Here is a 20,559-nt window from a genome sequence, read left to right on the forward strand (position 1 = left end):
TATTTATTTAGTTATTTATTTGCTTGATTTATATAGCTGCCCATCTCACTTTTATGCAACTTCTACATCATGTCATAATATCCAATCTTTACTCTACCGCAGGATCTATTAAGCTGAACACAGACCCCTGACTATCAATAGCTTGAGACTCTTCTGTTTTTGCTATTTTGGGGACACAGCTACAACAAAGCTTTCAACGTACAAATTTATCGTGTCAAATGTTATCTAAGTCAGGTGTTAGATGAGAAACAAAAAGATACCCAGAGAGAAAATTTTATGATCAGAGGCTAATTTCCCTATCATTCTGCCCCTAACTACTAGTGACACAGAGTCCCCGGAGTAGAAAATTCATTCTCAACATGAGAATAGCATTTCTTAGATCCACAAGAGGCTAAAATCCACAAACTGTCCTTGATCTCACCTGTGCTCACAGTACTGTCCAAAGTGATTTTCTCCACACTCACAGATATAACCATGGGGAGTACCCAGCTTTCGCTTACACATTGCTTTGTTCTTGCAGGGGTTCAGCTGACAGGCATCCAGACAACTCCCACCATAATATCCTAGAATACAATACAGAGAGTCACATCACAACATTAATACCTCACATCTCCATCACAAAACATTTTTAAAGAGGGGCACCATGAACAAAGCCTGATTTTTTAAAAATTAAACTGGGTCATAACAGGGCATTGTAAAGCCTATATCCATTCTCTTTCCCTTTTCTCAAATTCATCATCATCTTTTAATTACCCCATAATCACTTGTGGGGTGAAGTCTGGGCAACTGAATGGAGCTAGCAGAGTTTTTAATGGCCAGATGCCTTTCCTGTCAGCAATGAGGAGTTTTGTTCTGCAGATACAGTATATTCACATTATGCCAGGGGTGAAATTCAGCAGGTTTTGACAGTAGTGGAAATTTTGAGTAGTTCAGAGAATGGCAAATATCACCTCTGGATGGCCCCAGGAGTGGGGAGGGAATGGAGATTTTGCAGTATCCTTCCCCCAGGAGTGGGGAGGGAATGGAGATTTTGCAGTATCCTTCCACTACAACACCTACAATGCCACGCCCACAGAACCGGTAGTAAAAAAAAAATTGAATTTCACCACTGCATTGTGACCAGAGAGAGAAATATCTGCCTCTACCTAGGATTGAAGTTCCAGCCTCAAATTACACTTATATTTTTTAAAAAAGCCAAAGGCACAATAGGTATGTTACCCAAACCTGTTTAATTTGCATATTTTGGCTTATTTGATCACTGAATTGGGTATTCATTCTAATTTCAGAATGCCTAGGTGTCATGTAAAAATCTTGGGGAAATGAAATTATTGGGAGATGACCAAAAGGAGGATCATGATTACACATTCAAAACTAAGCAGATATTTCCCTCGTGCTGCCAACCCGACTCCTCATACTTGATTCTCTGTAATTCCTGGTAGATTTTTGCCCAAAGCCAAGTTTCTGAAACTACTGTATGTTCACACTGAGAAGCAAACCCCATTGTGGAATAATCTCTTTATGTCTACTCTTTTGGGTAGAGATGGGTGGCTTTCGTTGAGGGCGCAGGGAGAATCTTAGGGAACAGCAATAAAAGGAAAGACAATGTGGAAGGTACAAAAATACATGATACAAAATATACTGAAAAGGACCACAACATGGAACAAAATGGAACAGGGAAAAAAACAGTGGGGGAGGGGGAATAAAGACCAAAACAAGATTTGTAGTCTGGGCTGTTTATCCATCTCCTACCTGGCTTGCAAACACAGGAGAAGCTTTGCCACTCATCCTGACATATACTGTTGTCCGGACAAGGGTTGGATGCGCAAGGGTTGGGCACAGTACATCCTGCCTCTACGTTCACAGTGCTGCCGGGCTTGGGCAGTGCATTTCCCGTGGCCGTGTCACCTAGGTGGATTCCCTGAAACCCAAATGAAAAAAGGAAAATAAAGCTCAGGTTTGCCCCAAAAGGTTTGGATTTCAATGGAAATAATTTCAGAACATTGGATTATTTAGATTCGCATAGCCTACCAAGAACATTTTCTACTGACTTTTTAGCTCTCCTTGCAATGGATGATTTAGTCAACATCTCCAAGTGGGGGCAACAGGGTGGAGAAACTACGATGCAACTTCTGCAAAAGGTTCTCATGGTTTTCTGATTATTCAAAGCTCTTAATTATTGTGAAGCAGAAAAACCTACTGAGACTCGTCGCTATTTTAACAGATAGGAAGAAAGGAAGGAAGGAAGGAAAGAAAAAGAAAAAAAGAAAAAAGAAAAAGAAGAAAAAGAAAAGAAGAAAGAATCTATGGCAATTGTTGCCTTTGGCTTCGGAAGGGGGTTTAATTTCCTTAAGTGAACAAATTAATCAGTGGAACAACTTGCCATCCAGAAGTTGTGAATGCTGCAACACTGGAAGTTTTTAAGAAGATGTTGGATGACCATTGTTCTAAAGTGGTGTAGGGTTTCCTGCCTAAGCAGGGGGTTGGACTAGAAGACTTCCAAGGTTCCTTCCAACTCTGTGATTCTATATACAAGTGGATATTGCTCATCTCTGAACAAAAAGAAAAAAAGGGGGGAAATCTTGACATTTGAACTCACCTGGATGCAGCCTTTGAAACCATGATGCACTTTACCAGATTCTAGAATTCCCCCAACATGGAGATGTTTCACCTTCAGACCTTGAAGTTCCTTGCCAATGACTACAGTGTCCTTTAGAAAAGAAATACAAGGAATGGGCATGTTACGTGCTCACCGCTGTTTACTTGGATCTATGAGTTAACCTTTTAATTCCCTACCATCCATACTCTGTGAAACTATGGAAACAAAATTTCCTCAAATGTCACCAAGAGAAATGTGGACTAAAACAGGGGACATCAGCTTTGCTGCCAAATAGATAGGTAGAAAGAGAGTTAATTGTCAAACTGAGGGGCCTGAATCTATCAAAAACCCTGTTGGAGGAGGGAGAATGTAGAACTACAGGGAAGAATGCAAGCTCTAATCTAGATAGTTTTTCTCCCAGTGTGGATAATTTCCCCTTCAGCCTCAAAGCTTACCTGGTAGAATCCGAAATCCAGACTGAGGGTGATAATGTAACGTGCCTCATGGCCACTTCGAGCATCTTGTAGATGAAATTGGAGGTCATGCCATACTCCATCATTCAATTGCATTTGATCCAGAAGAATCTTGGCAGTGCGTCCAGGTCCCCTATTCACCATGAAGGAGAGCAGGCCGGAATCCAGCTAAAGATATGGTATAGTCAGCATGGAGCAAATTCTGTTTTATGAGTAAGGCTATGACCAGGAGTGGACTTCACAAACTTTAGCAGGGGTTCTCTGCCTGGTTGCTGGGTGGGTGTGGCCATGTTGGCCTCCTGCACCATGGGGAGGGGGCATTTTGCCCTCCCTGGGCTCTGGAGGTCCTCTGGAGGTCAGAAATGGAAGTTTCTGAACTTTCAATAGGACCGTTTTTCACCGAGCCTCCGTGCGCGCCCTGCACTTACCTGCATTTAAAATGGGCCATGTGGGGACTCCTGGGAGGGGCAGGGTGACAGGCCAGCCAGGAGTGGGATTTGGGGGTTCTCCAAATTGCACAGAATCTTAGCTAGAGGTTCTCCCAAACCCCTGCGAACCCCCAACAGCCCACCCCTGGCTATGACAATTAGGGCACTTCACATAATTCTTCACAAATGCTCTACAGACATATGGTGAATTCTAGTTAATAATAAGCCTTTCTACTCTAACACTAAATAGAGCAGTGTCATTAAATAGGATATTACACATCTGGGTCCCAGTATTCTGTTTCAAAAGAGAACGGTTGCTGCTACACCTGTTCCAAATCTGATTCATCAAAAGAGCTCGGTTTAAAAACAACAGATAGGATTGCCTCGCAAGGAACATCTGATGCAAGGATTTATAGCAGCACAGATCCAGAGCAGCTACATTGTAGGTACCTGACAGAGTATGGTGGTGTACTGGCCAGCATTTGCCTGAAGTAACACTCCATTTGCTTGGCGTGTCCGGAATGCTAGGCCCATATACCAAGGTGTGGAAATCTTAACTTCATTCCTGAAGTCCCAGAAAAGAATGCTGTTGCCATGGAAATGGTGGGGATGATGCATAGCTAGAGAAAAAGACGATAGAAGATGCTGGAATTCAATGAAGCAGAAAGAAGCTCAAGCTGGGGGAAGCTTGGAAGTCCTTACTTTTACTGCTAGAATCCTTTTACCTTCCCTTCAGAGACATATGATATAATTTCGCTTAAAATGCCCAGGCTCCTGCAGCAGGAACTGAGGAGCATGAAATACAGATGCGCAAGGTTTTGTTCAATTTGCATTTTTTTAAAAACCAGCAGATTGGCACATTTCTAATTAACATGCAAACAGATTGGAGCACTGTTAACCCCTCAGATTTCACACCTTTGCATTTTGCGATGTAGTTCTTAGCTGAAAATATATACCAAATTGCATATAAAAATGCATATTTTAAGATGAAATATGTTCAGAAAGCTTGAGAGAAAATACATTCAGACTATGTGTTTTGGGAGAAAATACTTTTTTTAAAAAAATGTGCGTTTAAGGACTATTTCTTCAAATGGCAAATTACTGTAAAAATGATGGAATTATATAATTGTTTAGAATTATAGACATGAGGCAAGATATGAATAAATAAATAAAAAATAGGTGTATGTAACAGGTAAGAAATAAACTGATCTGCCCACTCCTTGTAGAGAGGCAGAGTCATAGGGAATATATTTGAAAACCTACAAAAAAGCTTTTAGAAAGTTCAGACCGTACAGTTTCAAATGACTGAGATATTTTTTTTTGTCCTACATTTTGTACATGCTTATGAATACTTAAGTAAACTACCATGTGCCTATTTGGTCTACAGGAAAGGGCACATAAATAGGTTGAATTGTGCTTTCTTCCTGCTTCAAAATGAAATCCTTTATGAGCCTCTAAAGTTATATCAAGCAACCAATTGTAAGCCTTCATTGATGGACTGAGGTGATGGGAAGCTAGAACTCTTTTCTATCCAAGGTTTGCATTAGTTGTTCAAAGAATGAGTCCAGATAGAGTAGGAATTCCAATGTTCACAAAATGAACTGGGGGTTTAGTAGATAAGGTTTTGTATGTAGATAGACTCTATTGATGAAACATCTAGCACAGTGATGGCTAACCTTTTTCCCATCACATGCTAAAAGTAAGGGGAGCGCAGAGGGGTCATGCGCGAGCATGCCCACACCCATAATTCCATGCATGAGCCCCGCACGCATGCATGCGTGACACCCCACCCTCCCCCCACTTTTCGTGCACGATGGACCCTTTTTTTGCCCTCCCCAGGCTCCAGAGGCTTTCTAGGAGCCTGGGGAGGGTGAAAACGGCCTCCCTCACCCCTGGAGGCCCTCCGGAGGTTTCAGCAGGCTTCCCTGAAGCCTCCAGAGGACTAAAAACAGCCGAAAATGAAGGCCGAAGTCAGCTGGCCAGTGCGCACATGCGCGCTGGAGCTGTCAGGTTAATGCCTCACATGTCCTAACAAATGTCTCCGCATAACACAGGTGCCATAGGTTTGCGATCACAGATCTAGCAATTTATAGAAGATTATGTGATCATGAAATATCCCTTGGAACTTCAGAAAATATTCAACAAAGCTATTTCTTTTCGGCCAATTTCAAGAACACGATTAGCTATCTTTCTCTGAAAACTAAGCTGTTGGTCAACTGGCCATTTCCTTCCTTTCTTAGGGCCCTATTTCTTTTAGTTTATATTCCCATTGCAATGTCAAACCATCTTCTCGTATGCTCAATCGTCCATTCAGCATGCTCTGTATTATACTCACCATGTCTGCAGTCCTTGCCTCCAAAGCCGATGGGGCATTCGCATATAAAGGAAGACCAACCCACAATACAGGTGCCACTATTCTTGCAAGGATTTGAATCACAGAAGGAGTGCTTGGCATGACAACCTGCAGACATGATAGAGGAACAGCACAAAGTGGATACAAAGGACCAAATAGTTAACATGGAATAATTTCTCTTTTAGCCTTCATTCCTGACTTTTCGAGACTAGGAAAATATGCTTTGGAATCTTCAGCTTGATGATAGGCAGAAATAACTCCTCTTATCAGAAATCCCTGGTGTGAAATATTACCTTTCTTTCCAATTGGAAGGATCTATACTTAGTTATACTTAGTGTAGATAAACTGCAAACAAGCAGCAGAGGCCTCTAAGGCAGAAACCTAAGGATTGAGCTGGTCATATACTCCTGATTTGGCATAAGAAGTATGCGATTCCCAAGACATTCATAATGGAGATGGAGAAGGTACAATTCACACTAGATGTCTGGTGTCTTTTGCCATTTGGTCAACTTTTCTTGTGGCAGAATTCTTAGTGAAAGAAGACAGCTAACACAGCTTTGGTCTAAGATGATGACTTGGGGAATCACAGTTGTTGTTTCTTTATTCCAAGAATTTTTAATCCAGGTATTAGTGATACTGGAATGGAAAAAAGAGAAGATGTAGAAGAGGAAAGGTCATGTATTAAGGATGATTAAACAGTTGACCTTACCTATGGAAGTCCCATTGTTTGCGATATAGGAAGCCAGGTCAATGTGTTTACTGTCAATGTACAAGTCTCTCATACAGCCCACAAACTCTCTGTGCTCCACTGGAAAATTTTCAGGCAGATTAGGGACCCCTCCAAGCAGCAAAGGCCCTGTAAGGTCCAGAGATCTGGAGGGAAAAAAGACCCCAGAGTAGAATTTGTAGCAGTTGAATTGAATTGAATTTATTATATTTCTATGCCGCCCTATTCCCAGAAGGGACTAGGGGCGGCTCACAAATCAAGTCAGAGGAGGGAGGGGATACAAATAGGAAAAAAGACATGGACAAAAACAATACCACAATTTAAAAACAATCAACAACCACACCATTCGAGCGGGGACAAGAACTCATCAGCCCCAGGCCTGTCGGAACAGCCAGGTTTTAAGGGCTTTGCAGAAAGCCTGTAGGGTGGTGAGGGTTCGAATCTCTACGGGAAACTCGTTCCAAAGGGCCAGAGCAGCCACAGAGAAGGCCTTCCTCTGGGTGGTCGCCAGTCGGCATTGGCCAGTGGATGGAATTTGGAGGAGGCCTAATCTGTGGGATCTAATCAGTCTGTTGGAGATAATTGGCAACAGGCATACCCAGGTCCAATACCATGAAGGGCTTTATAAGTGACGACTAGCACCTTGAAACGTATCCGAAGACCAATAGGCAGCCAGTGCAGCTCGCACCAGTGCAGTTGCTACACACACACACACGCACACACACACACATGCACACACACTCATCAATGCTACAAAGACATCATAAATCTGTTTTTGCAATGTTGCATTTAAGTCCAAAATGGAAAAATGTGGTCAATCAGCAGTTTTTGTTTTGTTTGTTAATGCTTATTGAAAGACAGAATCCACAAAAGCTGAGGTATATGAAGAGGCTACTGTCCATCTTTATTGAGCATACATAACCAGCCAGCTGCTTCTGAAGTGCTTATATTATAAGCCAGAGATGCCGATGTATTCCTCTCCTGCCACTAACAATTGTTAACAATTGGGTGGCATAATAATTTGATAAATAAGTTCCAACTTCCATTTGGGGCATGCTAATTCTGACACAGTGCTAATGCTGAAATCCTCAGGATAGATAACCCTTGACATACCTCTTCTTTTATCTGATTCCCCTTGTCAAATCATCCACATTAGTGGCTATTATAATGTCTTCTGACAACAAATTCCACAAGTTAATTAAGCAGTGTGTGAAGAACTGGGGTTTTCTGTCAAAAAAACTTCACTGGATATCCCCTAGCCTTGGCCTTTTGAGAGAGGAAGACCCACTAATCAATACTGGCAAATTGGTAATGTTGGGTGAAAGTATTAGAGCGTTTTGTTGTAAAATAACTTTTTCTCAACCAGCTGAAGTGTTCAAGCACAATCAAGTCCATTGCCCCACCAAGCAGGATGTTTCAAGATTATGTGCTTGACAGAATTGCATATTTCCCCCCCCTTGGCAGGTATGCAAAAGCAATTCAAGAAAAGGTCACCAAAACTCAACTGCAGTTGCTTTGCAAGCTTCCTTAGTTAGGCCAGGGCTGAATAACTGCTTGCAGAGAGCAAGTATCATATGAGTAAAGGCGAAAACATGGGTCACCCTGCAGAGGTTACATATTATGAAGCTTCCTTTTTCCCTTTTCCACGGCTCATTTGAGCCTGAACTAGAGTGAAGCTGTGAAAAAAAGATGTAAAGGAAAAAAGGACAGCACAGGACAGGGAAATGGGCTCAGCACTTTTTTTTTACTTTAGCTGAAAATACAGAAGACTCACTTTTTGGAACTGGACTGTACTCCCTCTGCTGCACAGGAATAGTTCCCAATCTCGTTGCCAAACTGTAGTGCCAGAGATGTATCACATTTGTCCACTGTTAGAATGGCCACTTTGTCTGTGGAAGGCCCTTGCACTGAACCCAGGGAGTTTATTTTGGGCTGAAATGATAAAACCAGGCTGAATAGGCATTGCCTTAATACCAATGGTACATTTCATCTGGATTAAGGTTCGTTCCACTAGCACTATACTAATTCAGAATTCAGATAGATTATACCTTTCTACTTAAAAATATATTTTTAATAACCCTATACTTAGAGGACTAGCATACAAGCACACACCGGTGTTTCTTGATACCCCATAGGAAGAGATGTTGCCATATTTGTTTAATCATTCAATAGATAGTCAGTGTGGTGCCAAGTTTCCCCCCAAAAGGAGAAAGCTTTATACATGGTTGCCATTCTCATGGGAATGAAAAGTCTTTATTCTCCCTTTCTTGCTTTAATACACACACACAAAAAACAGAAAACACAAAAAGAAAACAGAAACAATAAAAACATTCAGGAACCCATTCAGCTTATTATAAAATAAATCATAAATAAAAGATATCATTAAATCTTGATCACATTAAAAATTATTTAGTATTTCCATTTCATTGGCAAAGAATCCACTTATTTTTTTTAAAAAACCCTAATCTATCTGTGAATTTGGATTGTACTATTTTTCTAACATTGGATGTACCTTCTTTGCTGTTCCCCGCCCCTGCTTGAAAATCTATATTTTTTTTCCCAGATAGTTATATAAATGTAAGTATATAATTAAAAAATGCATTTACATGTTTAAACTCTGTTGATCTTTGGAATGGCATACTAACACACTTAAAAATATTGCACCTAAATCTTACCTAAATGAGGACAAGCCCAAGGTGAGATCATTTAATACTATGAGATCACTACAATGCACTTTCTCCCACTCCTAGCTTTGGGGTCCAATTGCCCAGTGACAGCAAAACCTGCAACACTGAAGGTGAGCCTATGACTCACATGTCAAAGGTGACACACAGCAAGGTTTTGGAAGACACATCAGTGTTCACCAACACCCAACTGTTATTGAAAGCATGTCCCATTCTCACATGGTTTTCATGGGCTACAGAAGCCATCCAAGAATGGGGTATACTCTCAGTTGGCTTCTGAACCCAGTGGAAATTATGTGAGAGACTGTGCTCTCACAGGCTTCCAGACCCTCCAAAAATCACACAAGATCAAGGTGTACTTTCATACAGTTTTCAGAAGCTGCAGAGGCCAAAAAAGCTGCTTCAAGAAGGAAGGCCTTGTATGATCTGGAGCAGCCTTAGGCAGAAAGAGAACATTGCCTGAAAATAAGTGGTATATGACAGATCCTGAGGAATGCTGGGCTGCAAGGGGAATTGCGCCATTCCCCAAGGTTCACATGCCTTGGGGAATGATGCAAGGCAGATTTTTGGGGTGTCAGCAGTGGGGCTAGGGTTGAAGTTGAGGGACTACGGCTCCCTAGCCTCTACTTCATGCCCTGCCTTGGAGTTGCCCCACTGTTTGGGGTAGCCCAGAGGAAACAAAGACAATTCTGTTTGGGGATGTGTGTGCATGTGTCTGAGAGACAAGCTAGCAGAGTCAAGTTGGGTATTTTCTGATTTTTAGAAATACCGAGCACAAAAGGTTCACCATCATTGATCTGGAAGAAATGCAAAAAGTGCCAGTGGGGAAGAATTTGACGGAGTGCTACTGTTTTCTTCACAGCATTGTGCTATTTGTAATTTGTATGTTTACCAACTATTTACTCTATTTACTTATCTCGTTTACATCTCACTGCCTCCTGTGGAAATCATAGTGCCAAAAGGGCATGCAAGCATTTTTCCCATGCTAGCATTGGCCCAAACCAATCTGACTTATTTTTATCAATGTTGTTACCCCGAATATACCTCAGATTATGCTTGAGAAAGCAGCCCTTATTGACCTGGCTTAGGTTCACCCATCTGCTAAGTCATAACCAGGTTTACATCATTTTGCTTTTGTGTGTTTTGTGGACCTGGCCTCAAATGAGGTCTTCTCATTATGTGTCAGTGGTTTGTCCAGCAAAACAAAGTTTAGTGCAATGTTGAAGGCTAGTCACTTTGTATGTGACAAAAGAATTTGGGAGGTGTCCTGGGAAAAAGAAGACTGAGCACATGGAAGACAATGTGTCCTCCAAATGCAACCAGGGTGAAGAAGAAAACTACCACAACACGAAAATATTTGTGCCTACCTTGTTGTAATAATGAAGTTGCATCGTATGCCATTGACCGTCACTAACCCCTCCTGGTACAGATGGAGAAACAACAGTGCTTGATTCCCCTGCAAGGCAGAGGGATATTAGACCCACAGTAAGTAGATTGGGGTGACATTTGTGTCTATGGAGATTCTCAGTCATCCAGTTCATGGTTGTCCCAAAGGTGCTTTTTCCAAGAAGCAACTGGACTTTCTGGTTTTGTTTCACTTCTGATCCAAGAAGCTTGTTCAGAAAAAAACAGAAAGACCAATTGCATCTAGAAAAAATATATGCTTTGGGACATGTGTGTTCTTCATTCTCCACTCATGGGGGAACAACCAAGTTCAGAATTGTAGCCGATAAGCTGTTAAAAAAGTCTTTCCTATGTAAGGCAATCTTGACCCTGAAGATGATCCCAAGGAAATTTTAAAGAGGGATTGTGTTGTTTTTTAAAGAATTCCCTAAACCCACAAGTTCTTGTATAAATTCATTCATTTGGCTTTTTGATTAATCCAAGGGTGCTACATAGTAATAGCACTTAGACTTATATACTGCTTCATAGTGCTTTTACAGCCCTCTCTAAGCTGTTTACAGAGTCAGCCTATTGTCCCCAACAATCCGGGTCCTCATTTTACCCACCTCAAAAGGATGGAAGGCTGAGTCAACCTTGAGCCGGTGAGATTTGAACTACCAAATTGCAGGCAGCAGGCAGGCAGCTGAAGTAGCCTGCAGTGCTGCACTCTAACCACTGCGCCACCTCAGCTCTTTAATGGTACATACATTAATGTTTGGCAGGAACATCATCTGTCAAAATTGGATTATATAAATGTTCATAAGTCATCACCAATACTAGCGTGATGACAATACTACCAATACTAGTGTAAGCCAACCTTATAGGGATGCTCTGTAGACACACACACAAATATACAAGGAAAAAAAAGAGGATGCTTGGATACACAATACTCCTTTAACGTTTTCTGCATTAAAAAACCTAGAATGCTGTGAAAGAAAGCATATTGATTTTACATTTGGTATCAATATTTATGAGCATTACTCCACCTGGATTCATTAAGGAAAGTAACAAAAATGCCTTCCTTATTAGTGTTGGCTACATTATCCCTGTCCACCAAATTGTCCCCTGGATAGTGCAAAACACTTTTTAGCTCTATTCAGCTACTTTTGTACACATAATGGGTTATGTATGGAATAACCAAGGGCTACCCTCTTTCAGATTGTTTGTGCTAGTTACAGTACTGTTTCCAAAGCCTCTGCACCCTTTGAATGGGATTTTAGAGATATAGAGGTAATGTAAATTCTTGCCTGCTGTTCCTTCCTGCTCCCTCTCTTTTGCAGTTAACTATTTTTGATGTCTGATAAATAAAAATCAAGGTATATTTTTTTCACTAGCTGAACTTTCATAAGGATAACTGTAGCTCTCCACTTCTTAACTGATTCTTTTTCTTATTTGAAAAGGTGAAAACACAACAAATCTGTTTTTTTATTTTCTGCAGCTAAGCAAGGAAGAAGGCTGCAGTAATAAGACTGGAAAGGCGAAGCGGCAGTCTGCCTTACTGATGTTTTAAACTCCCTGAAAATGAAAGCCATTTCCTGTAATACAGTAACTATATTCAAGTGGTTTCCATTTTGGACCTCATCTTTAAAGTTGAAGAATCCGTCATATTTTTTCTGCATAATCAGACAGAATCTTGTGAATAAAGGATGTGGTTTGGAGTATTACCATGTCACATGACATTAAAGGTTTTAGACGCAGCTTAAAACAGAACATGGCTTCCAGCATTAGCATTTGTTCTGATAGCACTTGAATCTTTGTAACCTGTTGACCTACAGTATATGTGGGCATATAAGCAAGTGAATTCAGAGCTGCATGTACCACCTTCTATGTCTCCCCCCTTATGACATTCAGGCATATATCTTTATGTTGATATACATATCATTATAAATTTTTCTGGGTTATCATCCCAGCATCAGTGAGATGACCCAGCTAAAGTACAAACTGGCATTTTTTGTACAGATCATTCAATGCAAATTAAATGGGTGCGAACACAGAATCTGGTATATTAGCCTACAGACTACGGTAATTCTCTGTAACTCTTGTGATTGATGAAAGCAAACATTCATACAAAGATGAACAAGACCTGCCAATTACAAATGTGCATAGAGAAGTTTTCTGCAAGTTGAATTATGGATGACATTAGAAGTTGCGGGCTGAAGTGCTTTTTTGAAATGAAATACCTGAAGGTTCTACCAACCACCGAAGCTCATTGTCTACAGCAAATGACTATTTAAAAAAAAAACACAAACCAGGAATGTTGAAAGAGTGTCTAGTGCAAAATACAGTATTTTGGGCGGTGGGGTGAGGGTTGTATTTGCCTGGCTACTGGCATCTAAATTTTCCTGTGGTTGGAAATGTGTGACTACCACTTTGTAATAAAGGGCTAGTCCTGTGATGGCGAACCTATGGCACGCATGCCACAGGTGGCACGTGGAGCCTTATCTGCCGGCAAGCAAGCTATCAGCGCACATGCGCACAATGGCCAGCTGATTTTTGGGCTTCCGGGGGGGTTCTTGGAGCCTGGGGAGGGCGAAAACAGCCTCTTCCGGCCCCTGGGAGGAAATACCAAGCTCAGCTTGGAGGTGAGCAGTTCAGCGCGCATGGGGGGGGAGCGTGGGGGGTTGTGCACACTTGCACATGTGGGGGCACACTTTGCATTATGGGTTCCGGCACACACATGCCCACTATTGCACATTTTTGGCACCCAACAACAAAAAGGTTAGCCATCGCTGGGATATTCTATTTGGCAAGATACTTTCAAGAATCCCAAGTGTCTTCATTTGCTGCGTTAGAAGATTTTTCAGATAATTCATCAGATAATTCTCAACATTAAAAAGTCTGTTTTATAGTAAGTACCCTTCTTTCATTATAACAATGGCAGCTTCTTGAGGACATCAGTGAGGAAAGCATGGACCCATGTGCCACACTCACCTGTAGAGTACTTCAGCTGCACCTGCCCATCAACAATCTCTACAGCCAGAAAGTCATGCTTCTCATTCAGACGTCCATTGTAAATTAAGAGACCGCCACGCTCTACAGTGGCAAATCTAGTGATGAAATATAAAGAGTTAGCATTTTCACACATAATTAAGCAAACTAGATAATTTCCCCCCCACAAAGTTAGGATTATAGGTGAATGATAAATAAAATAAAAATAAAATAAAGGTGATTTTTTTTTGTACAATTTTTCCTGGTACCATACTCAAGTCAGCTGGTGTAATTGCCAATCAGTATTATGACTGCAGAAAAAATTATATTACTATCAAATCATCAACAAAGAGTAGATCTGTCATTCCCCCCCCCCCCCCGAACTGACAAAATAGGTAAAGGTAAAGATTCCCCTCGCACGTATGTGCTCGTCATTCCCAACTCTAGGGGGCGGTGCTCATCTCTGTTTCAAAGCTGAAGAGCCAGTGCTGTCTGAAGACATCTCCATAGTCATCTGGCCGGCATGCCAAAGGCACACAGAATGCTGTTACCCTCCCACCAAATGTGGTTCCTATTTTTCTACTTGCATTTTTACATGCTTTTGAACTGCTAGGTTGGCAGAAAGTGGGACAAATAATGGGAGCTCACTCCATTACATGGTACTAGGGATTCAAACACTGAACTGCTGACCTTTCTGATCGACAAGCTCAGCATCTTAGCTATGACATCCCCACTGACAAGATAGAACCCAACTAATCACTGTACCACATTTTGAAGAAACCCGCACTTGTTGAATTTCTGCTTGGTTTATATTTGAGCATTTGTTCAAGGAAAGTGAAAGTTGCCAACAATTATAATCATTCTCCTAGTAATTTTTTTTTTAAAAAAAATCTCACACATTGGAGATACTCCAATAGAACTAATATCTTGGGAATGTTCCTCTCCCCAATATGAGAGAGAAATCTAACTTGAAAGCCAGGACAAGTATATAATGGAGTTCAGCAAGCTAAAATTCAACACCATCAATTGCAGAAAAAGGTAGTTCTTGCAAAGCTGCTTCTTAGGAGAACTTACGAAAGAGAAAGGCTGAGGTGGAACCTCTGGCGCAAACCTCGAAACATGACAAAAGATTTGGGAGGGAAAGAGCGTACAGATACTTCACAGAATGGTTTTTCAAAGCCCCCGGGTGGACATTGACATTGGAAGCCTCCATCTGCAGAGTTGGTACAAGTGCCTCCATTCCTACACACGCCAGGAACACAACGTCCTGCCCGGCTATCCACTTCACAATTATCACCTATTGGGAGAGAAGAGGAGAAGAAATGATTAGAGAGCCTTTGAAACAGAAAGCGGCAAAAGCCACAGTAAAAGAAAGAACTGAGATTCCTGTCATATACATAAGCAGTGGTGGATTAAGCCTCAGAGATGCCCTAAGCACTGAAAAATCTTGCTGCCCCTCCTTTGTACATAGTGTACAAATCTTCATTGGTTTCTTTCCCCCTCAACTTTCTCTTGCCCCCTTCAGGCCTGGTGCCCTAAGCATGTCCTTAGTGTGGTTAATGGTTAATATACCACTGCATATAAGAAGATACTACATTATATTTGTGCTGTGTTGATTACGTTATGTTAAATCCACACTATGCCATATTTGTATTTCTGGTGAACTCTCAATGCTCTCTACACTGTCATAAATGGGTCATCATTTGGGTAAATGGCTACATCGCATCTCTGTAAAACTACTGGATCTACTAAGGTGGTTGTCTGAAAAGGCTGTTAGATCTACAAGGATTCCCAATGGCCTAGGAAGGTTTGTGATTAATCCTACCAAAGTTTCTGTCAATACCCAAGTTGTTACATGGAATAGGGTATTTGCTGAAGAAATTGACACTATCACTCCCAGTGTCCTCTCCAGTCTGCTTCAGAGGACTTCAGGAAATTGAAGTGATAAGACAAGAGTGTAAGTGGACAATAATGTGGTTCACATTTGATAAGACAGCATGAAGCCAATTTGAAATAATAAACTTTGATGAGATCTGCAGCAAAAATAAAAATAAAAATAACCCATTATTTCTCTGTGCTTATTGTCCCTGTTTGCAGACTGTTGAATCATTTCAAGTTGGGAGAGAGCTGATTCACACTACTAACCACTTATTTCCAGAATTTGATCCCCAAATTCTAATAAGTTAGTTGTAATTTATTTTTGTGTAAGTGTGTTTATTGGCATGAACTCTGTTCTGTTCAGACCATCCTGGTTGCTGCTAGTGAAGAAAAGTGAATAATGGGACTGTCTGGTAACTTTTTTTACTTAGAGTATTTTTTCGAGTATAAGACGCACCAAGGTTTTGAAGAGGCAAATTTTAAAAAAAGGTTTTGCACTCTGTAAACCTCCCCAAAACAGGCCCATTTTTTTTTTTTAAAAAAAGGGCATGAATAGCCTTTAGGAGGCTTGTAGAGTGCTCCTGGAGGGGGGCAAAAACAAGTAAAAAATGGCTCATTTCTTGCAAAAATGGGCCCATTTTTTGTCAAAAAAAGGACATGGATAGCCTTTAGGAGGCTTATAGAGTGCTCCTGGGGTCTGGGTGGGGGGAGGCAAAATTGTGCAAAAAACGGCCCATTCTTTGCTCATTTCTGCCTTCCCCAGCTCCCAGGAGCACTCTGAAAGCCTCCTAAAAGCTATGCTTGGCCATTTTGGTGAAAGGGGGCGGAGTTTCAGGAGGCAAAAAATGCTGTATTCAATGTATAAGTTGCACCCAGATTTTCAGCCTCTTTTTTGAGGGCAAAAGGTGCGTCTTATACTCTGAAAAACACGGTAGTTACACTGTATCAATGTGAGTTTTTGACACCCAAGAACGTGGCCAAGTTGTTTGGAGGACATGTTCTAGTATCATTGCACAATGCAGTCTGTAACTTATAGACAGAAATTGTTGGAAAATCCCTTTGTGAACATCAAAAAGACCACCCTGAGCAAAAGCAGGATGCCTCTTTATCTACAGGGAAAAAAAATCAGATTAGATTTCCAAAAAAGCCTGTGCCCCAACACCTTGCAGCACCAAAGTGACTTTGGCTTGTGATGAACGCTTATTAAGGTCAGGCATGGTTAGGATTGGATAGAGAACCACTGGGATGTTCCAGAATGGCAGTCTAGAATATAGAAAAAAATATTCTGTATACATTCAAAAAATATATATACAGAAAAATATATAGAAAAAGTCAATGGAAAATTATGTCCATATTATTGTCCACGTGGCTACATGGATGTTACATGCAAGTACACATGAAATTACCAGCAGGGATGCTCGACTCAAGGGATGTGTACTTTGAAAAAGCCTGTAGTAATTAGAGATCGATATTCAAACATCCACAATTGGGTAAAATGGTTGAAAAAGTGATGGTAATCATGGAGGAAATGTTGCAATTCAAGTGGGATTTCTCCTGATTGATGGCCAAGTTTCAGAGCTGGCTGCTCTCATAATGGATGTCGTGGATATTTTTGTTTGAGGATTGGGTACCAGAGCTTGACACCAGATATGACGGTCAAAAATTTCTCCCTGCTCTGAATTTTAAAGTACATATACTGTAAAAAAGAAGTTAATATATACAGTAGTAATATATTTAGTGTGGAAAATTAGGTACTCATATATGTAAAGAAATTCTCCAGTTAACAGCACCGGAAAATGGAATCATGATTTTTGTATAAGTTAATATTGAGTTTTAAATCCTGGGCCTCTTCCTTCTGCTATTTTAACTCAAAAACTATATGCCGACTTGTGACTATTCTAACCTATTTGGGTCATCAGTCCCTTGTTTACAAAAAAATCTTTTCTGGTTGGAGAATCAACGATTCCTATTTCACCAGTTTCAGGCTTATACTAATGGAGAAACTGTTTCTTTTTCAGTCTTTCTTGAATTAGTGGTTTTTGATACCATGGCATCAAGGGGTAGCATGCTGATGATACTAAATTGAAAGATGTAGCATGCGGATACTAAATTCTACCGATGATGATTTTGTCATCATCACTGCCATCCTGCATAAATGCAATTGTGAAAAGGGATGGAGAGAACTATGAGATTGTTGGGTAGCCCTAAAAGGTACCCTTTTCAAAGGCAATATGTAACAGGACAGTCATGCTTGTGACTGTATAAATAGCATGATTTGTTTCTGGCATCGGCCATTAACAGTGATACAGTTAAACTGTAACTGCAATCTACAGTAAATATATAGTTTCTGGGCAACTGTACCATATGAAGTGAGACTGTATGCGGTGGAGCTAAAAACTCCCAGAATTCCTAGTCATGCTGGCTAAAAGGCAACTCCAATATATGGAGGCAACTCCAACATATATAGGCAACTCCAAATGGTTGGTTAACCATTTGTCTAAAGTGGTGTATGGTTTCCTGCCTAGGCAGGGGGTTGGACTAGAAGACCTCCAAGGTCCCTTCCAACTCTGCTATTCTATTCTGTTCTGTTCTGTCCTGTCCTGTCCTGTCCTATCCTATCTTACCCTACCCTACCCTACCCTACCCTACCCTATCCTATATCTGGAAGGTGTCAAATTGGGGAAGATTGTTCTAGGATCATTTAGCCCTGTCTTTATTGTCATTTGCCTGAACAGCCATGTGATGGCACTATTTACCATTCAGCATATGTGGAATTTGCAACCAAACTATCAGCATTCAACATGCATCATTCTTCTGACAAAGTAAACAATCTTCACCAGTATAAGGTATGTCAGCTAACCTTGCCATATTTCCTTTCGATAGGAATAAAGAATGAGAGCAGTTTTCTTTTTGCAAGTGTAAAGTGTCGGTACAGTGTACCGACAATGACTTATTTTTGGTCAATGGACAAAATCAAGAAGGTGGATTCATTTGGGCAGTCTAAAGTTTGATCTGGACAGAAAGAGAAGGAGGAGAAAGAGAAGGAAAAAAAAGAGAAGAAGGAGGAGAGGGAGGAGCGCAAGAGACTAAGGCTCTTTTACACATCTGAGATTTCATTCTTTCAAACCATGTGCTGGAAAGCTTCATTCAGCATAGTACAGGTGAGGTCAAACAAGTGTTTCAAATGCTAAAACTGAGAGCTTAATCTTCTTTAACTAACCTTACGTTTAACTGAATCATACTCACGATTAAAAATAATCTACACAAGATAGCAAAAACCTCAGAACTGCATGGACATTCAACACAGCTCTAAATCCAACAGGGAGAGGGAAGAATGCCTGCCTGTCAGATTTTATCCTAGAAAGATAATCAGATAGTAAATGCAAAAACTCTTCCTCTTTACCTTCCCTGAAGGAGTTTTGCCCCATTTTACAACTTCTTTTGCCACAGTTGTTGTGTGAGTCATTGCAGTTGTTAAGTTGTTAAGACTAGGCCTCCTCCGAATTCCATCAGCTGGCCAGTGTCGACTGGCAACTACCTGGAGGAGAGCCTTCTCTGTGGCTGCTCGACCCTCTGGAACGAACTCCCCGTGGAGATTTGTACCCTCTCCACCCTCCAGGCCTTCCGCATAGCCCTTAAAACCTGGCTGTTCTGACAGGCCTGGGGCTAAAGACTCGCTGCCCCACTCGAATGGTATGACTGTTGTGCTTTTAACTGTGTATGGTTTTATGTTTTTTTGTTATTTGTTTGTATTTCCCCTCCCTTGAGTTGTGAGCCGCCCTGAGTCCCCTCAGGGAAAAGGGCGGCATATAAATAAATTAAAACTAAACTAAACTAAACTAAGTTAGTAATGTGATTGTTAAGTGAATCTCTGTCCCTCACTGACAGTGAATGTCAGAAGGTGGCAAAAGGCGATCACATAACCCCGGGACATAGCAACCATCATAAATATACGTCAATTGTCAAGCAGCTGAATTTTGATTGCATGACAACAGGGATGTTGCAACGGTTATAAGTGTGAAAAACAGTCAAAAGTCATTTTTTTCAGTATCCACTAAATAAACTGTTGTAACTCAAAGGCTATCAAGGTTGACTCAGCCTTCCATCCTTCCGAGGTGAGTAAAATGAGGACCCAGATTGTTGGGGGCAATATGCTGACTCCGTAAACCACTTAGAGAGGGTTGTAAAGCTCTGTGAAGCAGTATATAAATCTAAGTACTATTACTAAGTGCTATTGTAATCATGGAAAGTCTAACCACAATCTCTTGGTTGGTTAATGTGTTTACTAAACCTTAAAAAAAATACCGTAAGCAAATCAGTCCTAGCTAATATTTGGATGGCAGAGACAGGAACTCTAAGAAGGCATCACAAGTCACTTTCATATTCTTGAGAAGAAAACCACATGGACAAGTCCACTGAGTAGTGAAATTAAGCTTGACTTAATAGCAATAGCACTTAGACATATATACAGCTTCACAGAGCTTTACATTGCTCTCTAAGTAGTTTACAGAGTCGGCATATTGCCCCCAACAATCTGGGTCCTCATTTTACCCACCTTGGAAGAATGGAAGGCTGAGTCAACCTTGAGCCTGGTGAGATTTGAACTGCTGAATTGCAGGCAGCCGATAATCAGTGGAAGTAGCTTGCAGTACTGCACTCTAACCACTGCGCCAGCAAGCTCTTAAGGGAGTATTAGAATATGGAAGGGACTAGTCAAGATGACATGAGATTTGATGTGGTTTTAAAGAGTCTTCTAGAGCTTAGAGGCCACTATAAAAAGGCCCATGTATTTCCAATTGAGAGAATATTCTGCGAAAATTCTCCTTTAGATGTTCAGACAGGACAGGCAGAATCAACTTTGGCAAGGCAGTGCCTAGGAGTAATTCGGTTGATATCAATTTCCAAAGAAAAGTAGAAAGAGTAATGGCACCAGTTAATTTACTGCTGATTAGCTTTTCAGAAGCACTTAGCTGAGAAACAGTGATGGACTAGATGGGCCTTTAATCAAATCATGTAGACTACTGTTCTCATGCCCTTATATTAGATCAT

At 40.9% G+C, this 20,559-nt stretch overlaps 1 protein-coding gene across 1 annotated transcript in view; it reads right to left on the reverse strand.

The window, feature by feature from the left end:
* CELSR3 (cadherin EGF LAG seven-pass G-type receptor 3) overlaps positions 1–20,559 on the reverse strand; it is a 150,607-nt gene that overhangs the window by 84,002 nt on the left and 46,046 nt on the right. Inside the window, exons 3-13 of the mRNA XM_087708215.1 lie at positions 14,707–14,929; positions 13,636–13,751; positions 10,629–10,717; positions 8,352–8,509; positions 6,560–6,723; positions 5,833–5,958; positions 3,948–4,117; positions 3,052–3,237; positions 2,597–2,707; positions 1,750–1,918; positions 422–563 (exon numbers count right to left, since the gene is read on the reverse strand). Of these exons, the coding sequence (XP_087564341.1) occupies positions 422–563; positions 1,750–1,918; positions 2,597–2,707; positions 3,052–3,237; positions 3,948–4,117; positions 5,833–5,958; positions 6,560–6,723; positions 8,352–8,509; positions 10,629–10,717; positions 13,636–13,751; positions 14,707–14,929 (1,654 nt within the window). The remainder of the gene's footprint in view (positions 1–421; positions 564–1,749; positions 1,919–2,596; positions 2,708–3,051; positions 3,238–3,947; positions 4,118–5,832; positions 5,959–6,559; positions 6,724–8,351; positions 8,510–10,628; positions 10,718–13,635; positions 13,752–14,706; positions 14,930–20,559) is intronic.

Source organism: Thamnophis sirtalis, unplaced genomic scaffold (assembly GCF_051295495.1).
Source record: "Thamnophis sirtalis isolate CommonGarterSnake01/CBP01778 unplaced genomic scaffold, rThaSir2_p1.2 scaffold_3, whole genome shotgun sequence".
NCBI classification, from domain to species: Eukaryota; Metazoa; Chordata; class Lepidosauria; order Squamata; family Natricidae; genus Thamnophis; species Thamnophis sirtalis.